General features: G+C 48.1%; 1 protein-coding gene across 1 annotated transcript in view; it reads right to left on the minus strand.

The window, feature by feature from the left end:
- Nucleotides 1-1204: 1204 nt before the first annotated feature.
- Nucleotides 1205-18976, minus strand: part of LOC113808790 (uncharacterized) — a 45263-nt gene continuing 27491 nt past the window's right edge. Inside the window, exon 9 of the mRNA XM_070117804.1 lies at nucleotides 1205-1514. Coding sequence (XP_069973905.1) covers nucleotides 1347-1514 — 168 coding nt within the window. The 3' untranslated portion in view covers nucleotides 1205-1346. The remainder of the gene's footprint in view (nucleotides 1515-18976) is intronic.

Below are 18976 nucleotides of genomic sequence, written 5' to 3' on the forward strand. Positions count from 1 at the left end.
CCCCCCCCACACACACATCATCTCAGGTCCCCCCCCACACCTCATCTCAGCCCCCCCCCCCCACACACACACCTCATCTCAGGTCCCCCCCCCACACACACCTCATCTCAGGTCCCCCCCCCACACACACCTCATCTCAGGTCCCCCCCCCCACACACACCTCATCTCAGGTCCCCCCCCCCCACACACACCTCATCTCAGGTCCCCCCCCACGCACACACCTCATCTCAGGCCACCAACACCCACACACACACCTCATCTCAGGCCACCAACACCCACACACACACCTCATCTCAGGCCACCAACACCCCCACACACACCTCATCTCAGGCCACCAACACACACACACACACCTCATCTCAGGCCACCAGCACACACACACACACCTCATCTCAGGCCACCCACACACACACACACACCTCATCTCAGGCCACGCACACACCTCATCTCAGGCCACCAACACCCACACACACACCTCATCTCAGGCCACCAACACCCACACACACACCTCATCTCAGGCCACCAACACACACACACACACCTCATCTCAGGCCACCAACACACCCACACACACACCTCATCTCAGGCCACCAACACCCACACACACACCTCATCTCAGGCCACCAACACACACACACACACCTCATCTCTGGCCACCAACACACACACACACACCTCATCTCAGGCCACCAACACCCACACACACACCTCATCTCAGGCCACCGACACCCCCACACACACCTCATCTCAGGCCACCAACACCCACTCACACACCTCATCTCAGGCCACCAACACCCACACCTCATCTCAGGCCACCAACACCCACACACACACCTCATCTCAGGCCACCAACACCCACACACACACCTCATCTCAGGCCACCAACACACACACACACCTCATCTCAGGCCACCAACACCCACACACACACCTCATCTCAGGCCACCAACACCCACACACACACCTCATCTCAGGCCACCAACACCCACACACACACCTCATCTCAGGCCACCAACACCCACTCACACACCTCATCTCAGGACACCAACACCCACACACACACCTCACCTCATACCCCCCCCCCCCCCCCACACACACACACCTCTTATCTCAGGCACATACTATTTATCAACTTTGTAAATACCGTTTTTTAGACATGTTCGTGAATTTCATTAAAAGTATCCATGTTAAATAAAAGAACAACTATCTTTCCAAAGTTTTTTTATTTATTTATTTATACATACAAAGTAAAACGTTAAAATATTTTCTTTACATCTAAAAATCAGTTGAATAAAATCGATGTTTACATATACAATATTTACAATGTACCGATTTTCTAGTTTCTATCAGTAGTATCCTGGTTTAGTACAGATGGTCTCGTAGACTTTATTGGTGACGGTGGTTGTCTGGGTGTGGTAGTGTGGCACATAGTGTGTGGAAGTGATAAGGCTCAGCTGGGGTGCCTCGACCCACAGGTTCGTCGTCACATACACTGGCTGCGTCACAACCTCCACCTGTAAAGAAGATTCTCATGACAGTCGGGGAAACACTGGCAATTTCTCATGACAGTAGGGGAAACACTGGCAATTTCTCATGACAGTAGGGGAAACACTGGCAATTTCTCATGACAGTAGGGGAAACACTGGCAATTTCTCATGACAGTAGGGGAAACACTGGCAATTTCTCATGACAGTCGGGGAAACACTGGCAATTTCTCATGACAGTCGGGGAAACACTGGCAATTTCTCATGACAGTCGGGGAAACACTGGCAATTTCTCATGACAGTCGGGGAAACACTGGCAATTTCTCATGACAGTCGGGGAAACACTGGCAATTTCTCATGACAGTCGGGGAAACACTGGCAATTTCTCATGACAGTCGGGGAAACACTGGCAATTTCTCATGACAGTCGGGGAAACACTGGCAATTTCTCATGACAGTCGGGGAAACACTGGCAATTTCTCATGACAGTCGGGGAAACACTGGCAATTTCTCATGACAGTCGGGGAAACACTGGCAATTTCTCATGACAGTCGGGGAAACACTGGCAATTTCTCATGACAGTCGGGGAAACACTGGCAATTTCTCATGACAGTCGGGGAAACACTGGCAATTTCTCATGACAGTCGGGGAAACACTGGCAATTTCTCATGACAGTCGGGGAAACACTGGCAATTTCTCATGACAGTCGGGGAAACACTGGCAATTTCTCATGACAGTAGGGGAAACACTGGCAATTTCTCATGACAGTCGGGGAAACACTGGCAATTTCTCATGACAGTCGGGGAAACACTGGCAATTTCTCATGACAGTCGGGGAAACACTGGCAATTTCTCATGACAGTCGGGGAAACACTGGCAATTTCTCATGACAGTAGGGGAAACACTGGCAATTTCTCATGACAGTCGGGGAAACACTGGCAATTTCTCATGACAGTAGGGGAAACACTGGCAATTTCTCATGACAGTAGGGGAAACACTGGCAATTTCTCATGACAGTAGGGGAAACACTGGCAATTTCTCATGACAGTAGGGGAAACACTGGCAATTTCTCATGACAGTAGGGGAAACACTGGCAATTTCTCATGACAGTTGGAAAGACATTCTCAGGCCAGCCAAAAATGATCCTTCTGCTCACACCAAGATTCTTCTCACTTCCAAGCAGATCTTGTGATACTGATGTCAAAATCAAAGTGAAGGTCTTAGGGAATGGCAACATGAATGGGCTTTAACATTCACGAACAATTGGATACCTACACAGAAATTAATACCATGTCGATATTCTCCAAACATACTACCATGCACGAACTTCTTCCCATCCCTCTGTAGAGCCATTCAATAATCTCACATTCACCTCCTCCGAGACAGAAAGGGTAGGTGATAATAGATTAAGAACGTCACCTCGCTTTAGCATATCACCTGTGAAGACAATGGAACTGGGCGAGGACTGACTGGGAGGAAGTAGAAACTAAAATAGAAGCAAGTGGTTAAAATATGAAGGATGTACTCTCGTCCTGGATATCAGAAGTGATATTCCATTAAAACTCCTGTCCCTCAGGCTACCGCACACGTGTTGCTAACTCATACCACAACTACAGGCTACTGCAAATGCATTGCTTACCCATCCCACAGCTACTGAGGGGATCTTTACTACCAAAGAGAATCGAGTGTCATAGGTTTCTTATCCACAAGAAAATAGCGATCTGAAGAAATGTCAAGTGAAGATCTCTGCATCTGGATCACACCGAAGAACACCCGGCTGACCTTTGGTAGACATCTAAGATCATTTGCTAGACATCTATGATCATAACATTATAGGAAGGTAGAGTAACGGGTAGCGAAGGGTGCTTGAGCTAGTAGTTAGTTGCTATCTAGTGTAATATTGAGAGATGAAAATGGGTAAAGGAAATGATGAATGGATGGGTTACGGTGGGGGTTAGGTAAATGGATTAGATCAAGGGAAGAATATGTATACGTCTGAGGAAGGAGGAGAGGTTGTCAGGTAGAGGATGTGTAAGAAAGGTCTTTTGGAAACCTATTATGGATGGGTTATAAGAAGGGATAGTTCTACGAGTACGGAAACCACGAATATTCCAATATTGGAGTTATATCTTGGTTGTTAAAACGCATATGGGCATACAGTGCGTGGTGGAGAATTTGAAAAGGAAGGAGCTAGGGGTAGAGATAAGGAATTAAGAGCGGGGTGGGATACTATCAGGTGGCGGAGGCTCTGGGGAAGGGCATAGTTGTCATGAAGGATTCACATGTGTATTCAGGAGGGAGTGGAAGGGGTAGAGGGTATGGAGGGAGTGGAAGGGGTAGAGGGTATGGAGGGAGTGGGAAGGAGTAGAGGGGATGGAGGGAGTGGGAAGGAGTAGAGGGGATGGAGGGAGTGGGAAGGAGTAGAGGGGATGGAGGGAGTGGGAAGGAGTAGAGGGGAAGGAGGGAGTAGGAAGGACTAGAGGGGATGGAGGAAATGGGAAGGAGTAGAGGGGATGAAGGGTGTGGGAAGGAGTAGAGGGGATGGAGGGAGTGGGAAGGAGTAGAGGGGAGGGAGGGAGTGGGAAGGAGTAGAGGGGATGGAGGGAGTGGGAAGGAGTAGAGGGGATGGAGGGAGTGGGAAGGAGTAGAGGGGATGGAGGGAGTGGGAAGGAGTAGAGGGGATGGAGGGAGTGGGAAGGAGTAGAGGGGATGGAGGGAGTGGGAAGGAGTAGAGGGGATGGAGGGAGTGGGAAGGAGTAGAGGGGATGGAGGGAGTGGGAAGGAGTAGAGGGGATGGAGGGAGTGGGAAGGAGTAGAGGGGATGGAGGGAGTGGGAAGGCGTAGAGGGGCTGGAGGGCGTGGGACGGAGTAGAGGGAATGGAGGGAGTGGGAAGGAGTAGAGGGGATGGAGGGAGTGGGAAGGAGTAGAGGGGATGGAGGGAGTGGGAAGGAGTAGAGGGGATGGAGGGAGTGGGAAGGAGTAGAGGGGAGGGAGGGAGTGGGAAGGAGAAGAGGGGATGGAGGGAGTGGGAAGGAGTAGAGGGGATGGAGGGAGTGGGAAGGAGTAGAGGGGATGGAGGGAGTGGGAAGGAGTAGAGGGGATGGAGGGAGTGGGAAGGAGTAGAGGGGATGGAGGGAGTGGGAAGGAGTAGAGGGGATGGAGGGAGTGGGAAGGAGTAGAGGGGATGGAGGGAGTGGGAAGGAGTAGAGGGGATGGAGGGAGTGGGAAGGAGTAGAGGGGATGGAGGGAGTGGGAAGGAGTAGAGGGGATGGAGGGAGTGGGAAGGAGTAGAGGGGATGGAGGGAGTGGGAAGGAGTAGAGGGGATGGAGGGAGTGGGAAGGAGTAGAGGGGATGGAGGGAGTGGGAAGGAGTAGAGGGGATGGAGGGAGTGGGAAGGAGTAGAGGGGATGGAGGGAGTGGGAAGGAGTAGAGGGGATGGAGGGAGTGGAAGGAGTAGAGGGGATGGAGGGAGTGGGAAGGAGTAGAGGGGATGGAGGGAGTGGAAGGAGTAGAGGGGATGGAGGGAGTGGAAGGAGTAGAGGGGATGGAGGGAGTGGAAGGAATAGAGGGGATGGAGGGAGTGGGAAGGAGTAGAGGGGATGGAGGGAGTGGGAAGGAGTAGAGGGGATGGAGGGAGTGGGAAGGAGTAGAGGGGATGGAGGGAGTGGGAAGGAGTAGAGGGGATGGAGGGAGTGGGAAGGAGTAGAGGGGATGGAGGGAGTGGGAAGGAGTAGAGGGGATGGAGGGAGTGGGAAGGAGTAGAGGGGATGGAGGGAGTGGGAAGGAGTAGAGGGGATGGAGGGAGTGGGAAGGAGTAGAGGGGATGGAGGGAGTGGAAGGAGTAGAGGGGATGGAGGGAGTGGAAGGAGTAGAGGGGATGGAGGGAGTGGAAGGAGGAGAGGGGATGGAGGGAGTGGAAGGAGAGAGGGGATGGAGGGAGTGGAAGGAATAGAGGGGATGGAGGGAGTGGAAGGAGGAGAGGGGATGGAGGGAGTGGAAGGAGGAGAGGGGATGGAGGGAGTGGAAGGAGGAGAGGGGATGGAGGGAGTGGAAGGAGGAGAGGGGATGGAGGGAGTGGAAGGAATAGAGGGGATGGAGGGAGTGGAAGGAGTAGAGGGGATGGAGGGAGTGGAAGGACTAGAGGGGATGGAGGGAGTGGAAGGAGTAGAGGGGATGGAGGGAGTGGAAGGACTAGAGGGGATGGAGGGAGTGGAAGGAGTAGAGGGGATGGAGGGAGTGGAAGGAGTAGAGGGGATGGAGGGAGTGGAAGGAGTAGAGGGGGTGGAGGGAGTGGAAGGAGGGGATGGAGGGAGTGGAAGGAGTAGAGGGGATGGAGGGAGTGGAAGGAGTAGAGGGGATGGAGGGAGTGGAAGGAATAGAGGGGATGGAGGGAGTGGAAGGAGTAGAGGGGATGGAGGGAGTGGAAGGAATAGAGGGGATGGAGGGAGTGGAAGGAATAGAGGGGATGGAGGGAGTGGAAGGAATAGAGGGGATGGAGGGAGTGGAAGGAATAGAGGCGATGGAGGGAGTGGAAGGAATAGAGGCGATGGAGGGAGTGGAAGGAATAGAGGCGATGGAGGGAGTGGAAGGAGTAGAGGGGATGGAGGGAGTGGAAGGAATAGAGGGGATGGAGGGAGTGGAAGGAATAGAGGGGATGGAGGGAGTGGAAGGAATAAAGGAGATGGAGGGAGTGGAAGGAATAGAGGAGATGGAGGGAGTGGAAGGAATAGAGGGGATGGAGGGAGTGGAAGGAATAGAGGGGATGGAGGGAGTGGAAGGAATAGAGGGGATGGAGGGAGTGGAAGGAATAGAGGCGATGGAGGGAGTGGAAGGAATAGAGGCGATGGAGGGAGTGGAAGGAATAGAGGCGATGGAGGGAGTGGAAGGAATAGAGGGGATGGAGGGAGTGGAAGGAGTAGAGGGGATGGAGGGAGTGGAAGAAGGAGAGGGGATGGAGGGAGTGGAAGGAATAGAGGGGATGGAGGGAGTGGAAGGAATAGAGGGGATGGAGGGAGTGGAAGGAATAGAGGGGATGGAGGGAGTGGAAGTAATAGAGGGAATGGAGGGAGTGGAAGGAATAGAGGGGGTGGAGGCAGTGGAAGGAATAGAGGGGATGGAGGGAGTGGAAGGAATAGAGGGGATGGAGCGAGTGAAAGGAATAGAGGGGATGGAGGGAGTGGAAGTAATAGAGGGGATGGAGGGAGTGGAAGGAGTAGAGGGCATGGAGGGAGTGGAAGGACTAGAGAGCATGGAGGGAGTGAAAGGAGTAGAGGGGATGGAGGGAGTGGAAGGAGTAGAGGGGATGGAGGGAGTGGAAGGAGTAGAGGGGATGGAGGGAGTGGAAGGAATAGAGGGGATGGAGGGAGTGGAAGGAATAGAGGGGATGGAGGGCGGGTTAATGTGGGTGTAGTTGGAGCTGGAGGGATTGGCTGTGTTGGCAGGTAGTAGGAGGAACGGGTGTAGGGGGAATATGAATAGGAGAATGGATATCGGCAGTCACTGTGTGGAGGGAGCAAGAGTTGTGGAATTTGTGGGTGGATGAGGGTTTTTGGTGTCATTTTGGGACTCTAGCATAGTATAGTTTTGAATATCTAGAGTTTTTACAATGGAGTTGGTCGGAGAGTTTTGTGAGAAAGGTTTTATCATGAGTGGGGTAAGAGGAGACTGGTGTCTGAGGAAAGAGGCAAAGGTAGATGGAGGGGAGAGTGTGGTAGGAGTAGAAGGGGTGGAACGTTAGTCTGTCTACTGCGGGTAGAGCAGGGAGGGAGACGGGGTGGTGTCAGGGCTGCTGTAGAGATTGGAGTGTCTGGATTTAGAGAGGCGAAAGAATTTGACCGAGGAAGGTAGGAGGCTTAAGTGGGGAAGTAAGATACAGGAGGGATAGGCATGGGGGAGGGTGTAGGAACATCTTGGAAGGGAGGAGGGGCAGAGCAAGCAACATTGGTGGAGTAGGGAGTATGGGAAAAACCTGATCGACGTGCTTCCTGTAGAGTGAGACCAAGTCTGTACCTGAGAGTTGCCGCCTCAGACTCAAACCTGTAGGCGAAGCAGCCCCTATAAAATACATTACGAGGGCCGCCAAAGTTAGCACATGTGCGTGACTCTGCAGAGCAGTTTGATCAGTTATGACTAGGTTGGGCACATAGGGAGCATCGGGCTGTGGAAATGCAGTGTTTGGCAGGATTATCTAAACGCCAACAGTTTTGACATTGACGAAGGGATTCTCCATCAAAGAAAACATTAAAGGGAAGGTCATGTCTAAGGAAAGTAATTTTGGCAATGTTGGTGGGGGTTTTATGATAACCACTAGGAGGAATGGAGTGGAATTGTACTAATAATACAGTGTATACGGTCTCTAAGTCTTGTGGACATTATGACTTGGAAGGAAGGTCGTAAACTTGAATGACAGGGGTGACTCAATGTCGGTCAGACACCACCAGGTCGCAGTGACTTGTGCGAGGCGTCCTCGCATTACCTGGTCGTCCGCAGGCCTTACCATGCGGTAATTGCTCTAACTTCCGCTACTGCTTCCACTTTGCAAACAGATGACCTTATGTTTCAGCGTTCCATACAGCTGTCTCTCCTGTCTTATCTTACTATATTAAGGAATATTCAAGGAGTGAAATATCATTTAGCATTGAGAACTAAACGGAGCTTCCATTACCACCATACCATGAGCTCGAGGTTTCCTCGTACGAAGGACTGAGTGAAGATTACCCTCCACCTTCTGTAGTCAGTGTCCCCAAGGCTTGTTACATTGTACCGTCATACTGTGAAAAAGAGTTGGCTAATATCTCTTTACGAAGAAAAGGGACTATTACGACAAAGTGTGGAGATGCCAGGATTCACATGGTTAATGGGGAAATAATTGTAGTGGCAAAACACCATCCACACATCCTGCTGTCCCTGGGAAGGCTGATGTGGAGGAGATACTAGCAGCCACGAAGGAACGTGCTGTTGTAACAGCAGAGCCCATTGCACATACTGTAAACACATTTTATGCTAGAGGGCTTATTTGATACCAATGGTAGACACCGTCAAGAGGACGCTGAGGCGGGTGTGGCAACAGGCAGGTGTATCTGATCTTCAACCATTTTGGACAATGCTAAGTGGTCTTCCTTCCTTGTAATGATGATGGGATGATCAATAATGACAGATTTTGAGACGGCAGCAATGAACGCCTTCCAGAGGAATTTTCTGAGTGCAGAGATTGCTGGATGCTCTCTCCACCTGGGCCAGTCCGTCTGGAGACGCAACCAGAATCTTGGTCTCACAGCATGGTATTGAGATGCTGCTGCCGTCGCCAACCAGGTCAGGGTCCTGGCTTTGGCGACGATATTAACCATTACATGAGGATACTCCTTGGAGGAAATTTCTAAGGATGATGGGCTTCTGAACTTCGCAAAAATATCTCCAAGAAATCTATGTTGGCCAGCAGATTCATGGTGACATGGAAATTCCTGGGAAATTTCCCCATCAGACTTGAAACATGTATCAATGAGTAAAGGATGATCTGCCCCAAACAAATAATGCGATGGAAGGATGGCACAATAGGTTTGCCAGGATGCTGCAGGACCATCTTCAGCTGCCATTGCTCGTTGCAAAATACCAAAAGGAGCAAAACAAATTAGGTCTTGAATCGCAAGCACCATGAGGCTGGCAGTAAGCATCCCACAGGTCGGAAGTACCAGCTCGTAAATAAGAGGATCAAATCACTTATTGCAAAGTCTGACTTATATCCTTGAACATTTGTAATATCTGGAGCAAATAGCCAAAGTAATGGTGATCCCCACTGACCAATAAAGTTATGATCAAAAAAAGATAAATGGTTAATATGCCTGATACCATCGTTATTATGTATTCTACATGCTAAATTATTTTTGCTGTAATTTCAACACTGTTGACAATGAACTGCAAGGTACTGTCACAGATAGCAACGTGCCGTCCATGCGACATGTTATCCACTTGCGAAACGAAAGCTGTGTCAGTGTTAGTACTAACACCTCTGGGGCAGCAGCAGCAGAGCGCATTAGTACTAGCACCTAGAGAGCAGAAGAGAGGAATGTCGCTCGTAGGGCCGCCATTGCCTGCATGCGAGGTTGTGTTACAGCAGCCGATGTCCTCTGCAAATGTTAGAGGTGCGTCCATCTCCTTTGTTGTCTTGCCTGTGTTGAGCCAGACCTTACCCGCATACCTGCATGGGAATGAATCTTCCTAACCAACATCAGACTTGATCTGTAGAAAAGAGATGTTGAAAAAGTCTGCTGGTTAGTCGTTGACAATACGAGTGACAGGGAGCATCTGATGCTAGATGAGGATATTTGGATGAATAGTTTTCCCGCTTCCTACCATATGTGGGGTTGACGCAAAATCTGCCCAGTGAAGACAGTCTATCACAGGCAATAGACATGCCATTCTGAGACTCACCGTAACATGACGTGTGTGATTGTGCATGTGCTTGTGCTTTACCCTGTATTATATGAAGTTATTCTTATGTTTATAGGACAATGTGAATTCAAAAATAAAGGCATATTGAAAACAAAAATTGTTATATTCCATTTTACTGAAGTGGTGCGAGACGAGGGAGGACCAGTAATCATTTGAATAGCAAGGGTATGCACCTGACCTGACCAATCCGTTATTCCCACTGGCTTTAGTTTGACCATCCCCCCCCCTTCCGCGATTACTGAAAATTATGATAAAAAGGGTGATTACTCACTTTTAACAGTTAATCATCGAATCAACATTATCATGGAGATGCTTTGAATGAGCTAAGTTACATGTTCTGACAAAGAGTCAGCAGTAGATAAGGTTACTGATTTCTGGTTAAGGTCAATGCTATTCCCTTCCGGTATTGATTATGCCTACTACATGTTATAGCAGGAAGTAGGACGAAATTCTACTGAATCAAAAACTTACTGTAAAGAGCACGTGGCATTAGCATACACAGATACTTATTCTTTTATCTTCATCCTGAAAACATGACACCCAAAGAGAAATGCCATCTCCTCCCCTGAGAAATTATCAAAAACCGTCTAACTTCAACCCCTCCCATGCCCTAGACGACACCATACACAGGTAAGCTTGGATTCCTAAAAAGTGGGTTCCCAAAGAATCCAAGACGTTATATCCCCAGTATTTCAAACAAGACTGGCGCGAAGAGGATGGGCAGGGGGGGGGGGGGAGTACTAGATAACACTACATTTTCAAATTAGAGTTGGAGATCGCTGCTCGCTTCCATCATGTCTTTCAATTAGGGGGAATACAGAACAGAGGTGGATTCATACCAATTGCTGACGAAGATACATTCGAAACCGGTCAAATGCATCTTGTATTACGAGCGTATTAGTTCTCATTTGTACCTTTTCCAAATTTCCTATCTGTTGGCAATACAGTCTGGATTGGTCTGTGTCAACAATATGCTCAAACCGGATGGGTTGGGCTCCGCACCTTGCAGTTGCCTTCCTTCCTGGTTTCCTTTGCCCAAGGACTTTCTCCGCCTCGAGCAAGTCCGGCGAACCCACCCCCTTGTCACGGCCGGAAGTCCGGCACCCCAGAAATCAGAAACAGGCACCCGGCAGCAGGAGAGCAGTCGCAGAATATAAGGACGTCTTTGGAGAGCAGAAGGGAAGACCAGACCCAGCAGACAGAAGCAGTAGTCACAGGGCAGGTCGCACTCCGCCCTCAGCACTTGGGGTCACACCTTACCTTTCCCAATAAACCAACAAGCCAAGACCCCTTTCATCACCATCAACCTCCACGCCCCCCTAACTCTTACGTTGACATCTGGTGGCTTAGCGGTGGAAGAACCTCACAATGCCGAACATTCCTGTAAGAAGTGCCTCCTCGCCTTAGCGCCAGTCATCGCTACCAAGACCTTTGATCCAGGACACCCACATCATGTCTGCCACACTACTTTGTTGACCACTCACGCCTGTGCTACGCTCCCGACTACGTCGCTGAAGATGAATTCCCGCACCCACTCTCGCCAACCAACACAGCCATGGCTTCACACTTCTACCCTGTATCACCGATACTTCCTCGCTACTTCTAAGACTAAAAGCGTTTTAAGCACGGGACCGCTTGGGCAAGAATTCTTGCCAACAGGCCAAGTGCTGTACTGTTCCCTGCTTAAAACGCTTTCCAAGGCAGGCAGGCCCTGTTCAGTGATGCCAGACATGTGGAAGTGTCTTTTTATAAAGTACAAATCATAACAGTCCTTGATGAGCATAGAAATATCAAAAGAACACACAAAATATACATACTTGGGTTTTAAAAGTCGAGGGTGGAGTTTATTTCACTGGCGGTTAGTAACAGTTTGAACGCACAATTCAAAACAACTGAAAAGCTAGCGCCGCATCAAGATGGCAGAGTAAATCTACCCAAACATCTTAAAGCGCAATATTTTCTCCTATATTCATATAAAGTGCCTCTAAAACAATGACACCCGATTGACAGCCCCTTTCATTCTGACGCATTATCAAAACAAATTAACATCCCTGAATTAAAATATAGGCCTACCCATTCCCATATATCCAATTTTATGAGATAAATATGACATATCATCGAATACACTATCAACAGAAGAATGTTGCTAGAATTTCCCACTTTTTTCACTTGAAATATTCTTTAATTCATAGAATAGCAGATACATTTTCGATTTAGAGAGACGAGGAGTTTAGCAATAAGGAGGTAAATTGTTCGTCTTATAATAATTGATTATTTATAAGTAAAACACTTTATTCCCATAATCTCCATTATCTCCTTTCGTTTTCAGTTAATTTCAATTTCTCTGAATTAAGAAAATTACAGAATCAGATACCGTGAAAAAAATATTTATTTGTTAAGATTTTAAGCGGAGTTTGTGGCCAACGCCCGCATTCGAAGGATCGTGACCAGTACGGTACGCGACCGACGATGTTGCCATGGTGACGGTACACCGCTTGACTTAACAAGCAGGTATGGCTGGGTGCTAGAGATCGACGGGAGAGCCGGGGCAGCTCCTCCAACGGCTAAGGCCTGGGTAGGCCTAGTTGCTGTTGCTGTGGTCTTACTCAGGTGGAGTGATGAACTCGGCCCGGCTGTGTCAACTACCGGGAGCGAAGGGAGTCTGCGGTCCAATGGGCGATCCACTCTCTAATTGACATATATTAAGTTATTCATATAGTTGCGGTCTTCACATAGCACAGTTTAATATATTTAATTTTTCTCAGCAAATAACCATACTACAATTTATTCAATTATTGTAATTATTGTAATATTATCCATGTCTTTTGTTGTGATTTTACATTTATCGTTTCCTTCACTCTATACGCTATGGTTATTAGTTCCTTCGTTACTGCTTGTATTTTCACTTTCATTCTGTGAATTTATACATATCGTTGTGTTCTTTGATCTTTTGAAAATCACTTTCCTTTTACTTGCTGCGGTAATTGTTCCCTTATTCACACATACATGTTGACGACCCCCTTTACTCATCTATTTGACCACTCTGCATGGAATTCACTCTAGGATTCTTTGTACTGTAATGGATTGGAAGTATGAAATATTCAGATTTTAATTTAGTCTCTCCCTTGGCAGTATGGTATACATACAAAAACACGGTGTCCTGCAGAAGAAAAATTACGGGAATTGCACGCCTGATTTAATGCGATATATCGATACCAGTACACTCCATGACCTCACGAAGAGGTCGTGTGGTGCCCTGCTCCAGTGCCCTCATCCTTTATACACGTATAAATGTATATACTCTGGCGTCATGTACGAGGATATTGTTCATTAATTTTTGGTGCGCATATACCTCGCAATTGAAATGTTATGCGAGTAATGATGTATCATGGTTATGTTTTAAATTCAATTGAATTTATTCCTCCACTGAGTGCCAGTACTGTGTTAGTGACCGTTGGAACTGAGTGCCCCGTTGTCCTGAGCGCCATAATTCACCTGTCATGAGGCGGGTGAGCCAGATATGCCAGGTGCCGCAGTCACCACCCCCACGATGGGGGAAAACCGCGAAGTAAACACTGAGGGGGAGGACACAGGGTTTAGGATATAGCATACTGCACAGCACACCATGCGGTCCCCATGTGCGTGCTCACGCTCGCTGTCTGCCCTCGCTTCACCCCCAAGCCACGCTCTCTATCAGAATAAAAGGGAGGCCAAACCTTGACCTCCCCTCATTCTCATTCTCGTTCACACCTCGACGAGCTAGCCCTTGACCCGGGTTGGTCGCTCCTGACCTGATCTGACCGCTCCTCCCGGCCTCTCCTGGGCCAGGCCGGAGGGTCACCCTCAGCACCGCCAGATACCCTGTTCTTGTATCGTTATTCTAGTGTATTTAACAAGTGCGTGTAACTCTTAGAAATAATGAGAACAGCCACTACGTGTATCACTAGCCGCCACCTGTAATTCAACTACACTATACTGATTACCTTCAAATCATGCGATGAAAAAAAGAAATCGGAAAAATATGACGAATACCTCATTACACATTATAACAAGGACCTTGACCTTGAAAACGCATATGCACTCGATGGCGTTCACAAGGCCATTCGAGTGTACAAGGATGGCCAACCATTAAACCGAATCCGCATCGTATGGAAAGGAGAGCAACCCCCTCCAAGTACATACAATTTTTTTTGAAAAGTACATGCCCACCAGCCACTTGAGGTCATGGAGGCCATCTCCCATGATTTCCTACAACTGCATGAGAAGCGGCCATGTAGTAAAGTACTGCAAAGACAAGGCACGCTGCGCAGCATGTGGTGAGCAACACACTGCCAAGGAGTATCCTCGCTGTGCTGCGTGGCGAGAGCCTACTGCAGATGCACTGAGCTTTGTCCCTGCTTCAGGTGCGGGAAAACAGGTATGACTGCCTGGCACTGGGGGTGCACAGCCCTCCCTGCCCTGTCAGCTCCCCCCTCCCTCCTCCTGTGGCCGCACGGCCCTTCCTGCCCTGGCCCCTCCCGCCCACCCCCTGTGGCCTCGGCACCGACCGCGAGTGACTAGCACGGCCCTCCTAGCCGAACCCGTGGCCATAATGCCGGGGGAGTGCCCGCCCGTGCCGTGGGTGACGTCACCAGCCGCGGGAAGTCTCTGCCGGCGAGTGGGGGTGCAGAGGTCAACGAACTACGCGACACGGTTGCGCTGTTAACAGAGCAGGTGAACAAGATGCTAATGATCACAGAGTTAAAGACCGTGACCCCCCTTCCCGCCGGGCGCCAGCCAAGGCGGCTGTCCCTCATCCTCGGGCAGGGATGACCTGGCCGGGGAATCCCCCGCACAACCATATGAAAGAAGTGACGTCACGCCAGCTGACCATAGTGACATAAATGTGCTGGAGCTTTTAAAGGAAGTTAAAGCTCTGAGAAAAGAAAACAATGACAAGGAAAAAAATGAAATGGGACTGTCATTGCCGAGATACTAGTGTTGCCATTAGTGTTAAAGTAACGAGCGAGCAGATTCGATGTCAAGACATCAGTGCTGATCACCAGAGTGGTCGTGTCAGCGCTGACAGCAGCGACGAACAATACCACGATCCTGCGGCACCGAGTCAGACGAGGAGTCCAATGACGTCACCAGCCCCCCAGGTACATCTGGCACAACAACCGAGAGGACTGTGCTAAGAAGTGGGACAAAGCTAAGACCTACTCTTTGACATGGTTAAAAGTTCTTTTAAGCTTAGGACAATCATCTGTAACAAAATCTACATTATTCATGAAGTTATACGTTATTTATGTGAACCTAAATTCTGTAATATCAATAGATATAAGTGCATGAAGCACAGATTCCATAATACACCACTCACATATGGATAAAAGCACAATTAAATTCATATGGAATATGCGTAGTATTAAGCCTAGGCTGAGTGCCCTAGAGTAAATATAATATTGATGTGATTTGCATGCAAGAACCTTTTGCTGCTGCAAAGGTGAAAATTGCACCTTCAATTAAGGGATATGACTGGATTGTTGACATATGTGAATGTAACACTGCCATAGAAATTAGTTAACTCCGAGAATACTGATGTTCAATTTCATCATTTAAAAATTCAGACTGCCTCTGAGTATTTCTCACTATACAATATATATGCCTGATCGTCAAAATTTCTGGCTAGTTCTTTACCCAATTTTCACAACCAAGACACATTATACATGGGCGACCTTAATGCAAGGCACCCACACTTTGCAGACAGCCAGCGTAACAGTAATGGGGAAGAATTCAAACATTTCATTAATAATAGATCACTGACAGTATATGACAAATAGAAACTCATTTGGGAGGTGGCAGGTTAGATTAGTTCATGGTAATGTGTGTACTTCACTGGTACGAGAACTAGTTAGTGACCACTTGCATTCCGATCTGACTATACTGTTGACAGAAACTCAGCCCCTAAAACACCTAGGCTTAGAATAATCATCCCACCGGGTCTGGAGCATCACTTCAAGGCACGTGTCTTTGATTACTATATAACACATGGGTCTGTTCACAAAAACTCTCGAAGAAAAAGAGCCTCCAAGCCCCCCATGCTCCCAGGTGGATCAATGACCCAATTCTAGCCAAGGAACATAGATGAGTTCAGGAGCTTGCCACAATTGCTATAAAGACAACAAGACGTCAGACAATCTTATGCAGTTTCTTAAAGCCAATAAAGAATTCAGAGAACTAAAAACAGCTTCGTAGTAAACACTAGGAACAATCTTTGCAAAGCATCAATAGTCAAACTTCCATGGCTGATGTATGGAGAAAGATCAATAGGCTGACAGGTAAAGCTCCCACAACACCGCAGTTTCACAGCCCACAAGAACAGGCTAATATGCTGCTGGAGCAGTGGGCCGAAAACTCTCAGCTGAGCTCACTTCCACAAGGAGTAAAAGTTCAACTCGGCAAGTCGAAAATAGATAGAAAATTCAATATAACGGTAGCTTGTGCTGCTATTGACCCGTCCGACTTTGATGAAATAACCGAGTGGGAACTGAATAATGCCCTTTTGAAAGGTAAGGCAACCACCCCTGGCGAGGATGGCATTACTTAGTGTTCTTCGCCTCATTGCGCAGGTGTCAGGCAACTCACTCTTACACCTGTATAGACTCAACTTATCACAAGGAATCCTCCCAAGCTCCTGGATTAAAAGTTTAATCATCTCTATGTGGAAGTTCAGGAATCTTCCACGTTTGTTAAATAAAGAGAAAAATCACGTGGGCATGGCCACAGTCGAAACTACCGTGATGACTGGACATCGTCGGAGTGATCAGGTGATGTTGGGCATGCACCCGGAGTGAGGGATCGTCAGGGTTGACCCGGGGTCGGCCGCACTTTTCCGCTGGACGTGATTCGAGACTGATCACGGGATGCAGCAACCAGGGTGTGCGTGATTTGTGGTTATTTTGGTAAGCGGTCTGTCATATATACCTATCAATTAAATGAGATCTTTCTAGGGCTGCATAATTTTGAATATGTATATAATTTTAGTAAGCTTTGTAATATATATTGAACATGCATTAATGATTTTAAAATATTTCATGTAAATCTATAAAAATAGTAAAAAACAAGAAATTTCAATATTTAGTTTCCTTAATCCCTTCATTGCAGGTATGATGATTTTAAATAATTCACCTGAAGGACATATTTTCCCTGTTTTCTAAGAAAACAATGGTGGTGGCGGCGATCTTAATCATAACAGAAATCTATCGATTATATCGATTTCGATACCTATACCAAAATCCAAGACTCACAAATACAGACCAATTTCCTTGACCTCCTGTCTGTGCAAAGTACATGAGAGAATAATTCTGAACAGCCTCATGTACCGTATACATGCAAAGTTATCCCCCAGATTGTATGGATTTCTCCCAGGACGTAGCAGTCAGCATTATTTTGCACAGTAATTAAACTCAATACCAGGCATGCAAACCGTATTTCTTGATCTTCAATCTGCCTTAGATATTGCAAACAGAGAAATGATCCTTGAGCAACTAGCTAGCTTTGGTATTCTGGGAAAACTGTTCACATGGATTCAAATGTGTCTATCCAATCGATCAGTTCAGGTTTTCTTCACGGGTGTTAAGAGTACTCATACAAAAGTGTTTGAACTCGGCACACCTCAGGGAGGCGTACTTAGTCCCATGCTATTTAACATCCTAATGCATAGATTACTAGGCGATATACCAATTGAGGGCAATGACTTATTTGCTATGCCGATGATATTTGCATTTAATCCTCATCCGAGGAGAGAATGCAACAGATTCTTGATCTACTTTCATCAATGGCTACAGAGTGTGGCTTGATCATATCGACTAAAAAAAAAACAAAAAAACAAGCCACTTAACCCTAAAACAATCCCTCTGCCAAGCTTTCACATCATTGACGTTGAGCTAGATCTGTCACAAATACAGATATTTCGGGGTGATTGAACTGGGGGAACTGATGAAGCAACTTAAGACACTTGTCGGCAAAGACCATGGTATTAATGTCAATATTGCTAAACTAGATCCCAAAAATTGAGGATTTCTGGCTCCTGGTACCAGCGCCCAGACCCACATCGTTGGACATGGTACAGCGATGCGGGTAATGCAGCCAAGGAGATCGACCACATTCTCGTTAGCACTCGTTGGAGGATCCTCCAGAACTGCAGGGTGTATAGGGGTGCCGAGTTCTGTGGTACTGACCATAGATTGGTTGTGGCCACCCTCCGGGTTCACTTCAAAACTTCCTAGCGGCCCAATGACCACCCTAGGGTATTTCATCTGGACAGGCTGAAGGAGAGGGAGTGTGCTTGGAGGTTTGCTGAGACAATCTCTGATCGGTTCACAGCGCTTGACAATCTGACGGACCCTGTACTTCTGTGGGACACCTTCAAGCGTGAAACACTTGATGCAACCCAAGAATCGATTGGAGAACGCCCGAGAACAAGACAATTTAATCTCTCTGGAGACACTGGAGGCCACAGATGCTTGCTGCGCAGCTCGTCTGGCAGGGGATCGGGATTTATACCGTTCTCAGGTGCGCAGAACTCGGTCTCTGTTAAGAAGGGATAAGGAACATTTTATTAGGAGTCTTGCTGAGGAGGTCGAAGGCCATTTCATAGTATATGACCTTCGTCCTGCATACCAAGCCCTGACAAAACTGAACTCCAAGCCCTCTTCACAGGTGACTGCAGTTTGCTTATTAGGGGGCCAGATCGTCTCAGATCCTGTTGCGGTGCGGGAGCGTTGGGCTGAGTACTTTGAGTAGTTGTATCAAGGTTGACTCCAACAGTTAACTTTGATGTGGGTGGTGCCGTGATTCCGTTGCCGGACCCACCCATTAGCGAGGACCCACCCTCCCTAACTGAAGTTAGGGAGGCGATCTCCAAGCTGGAGAGTGGTAAAGCAGCGGGTATTTGCAGCATCTCAGCTGAACTGTTAAAGGCTGGTGGTGAACCTATGGCACGGGGATTGCATGCTGTCCTGGCTGCCATCTGGCAGTCCGGTGCCGTTCCCCCTGACCTGTTG

The sequence above is a fragment of the Penaeus vannamei genome, chromosome 41, assembly GCF_042767895.1.
Source record: "Penaeus vannamei isolate JL-2024 chromosome 41, ASM4276789v1, whole genome shotgun sequence".
NCBI classification, from domain to species: domain Eukaryota; kingdom Metazoa; phylum Arthropoda; class Malacostraca; order Decapoda; family Penaeidae; genus Penaeus; species Penaeus vannamei.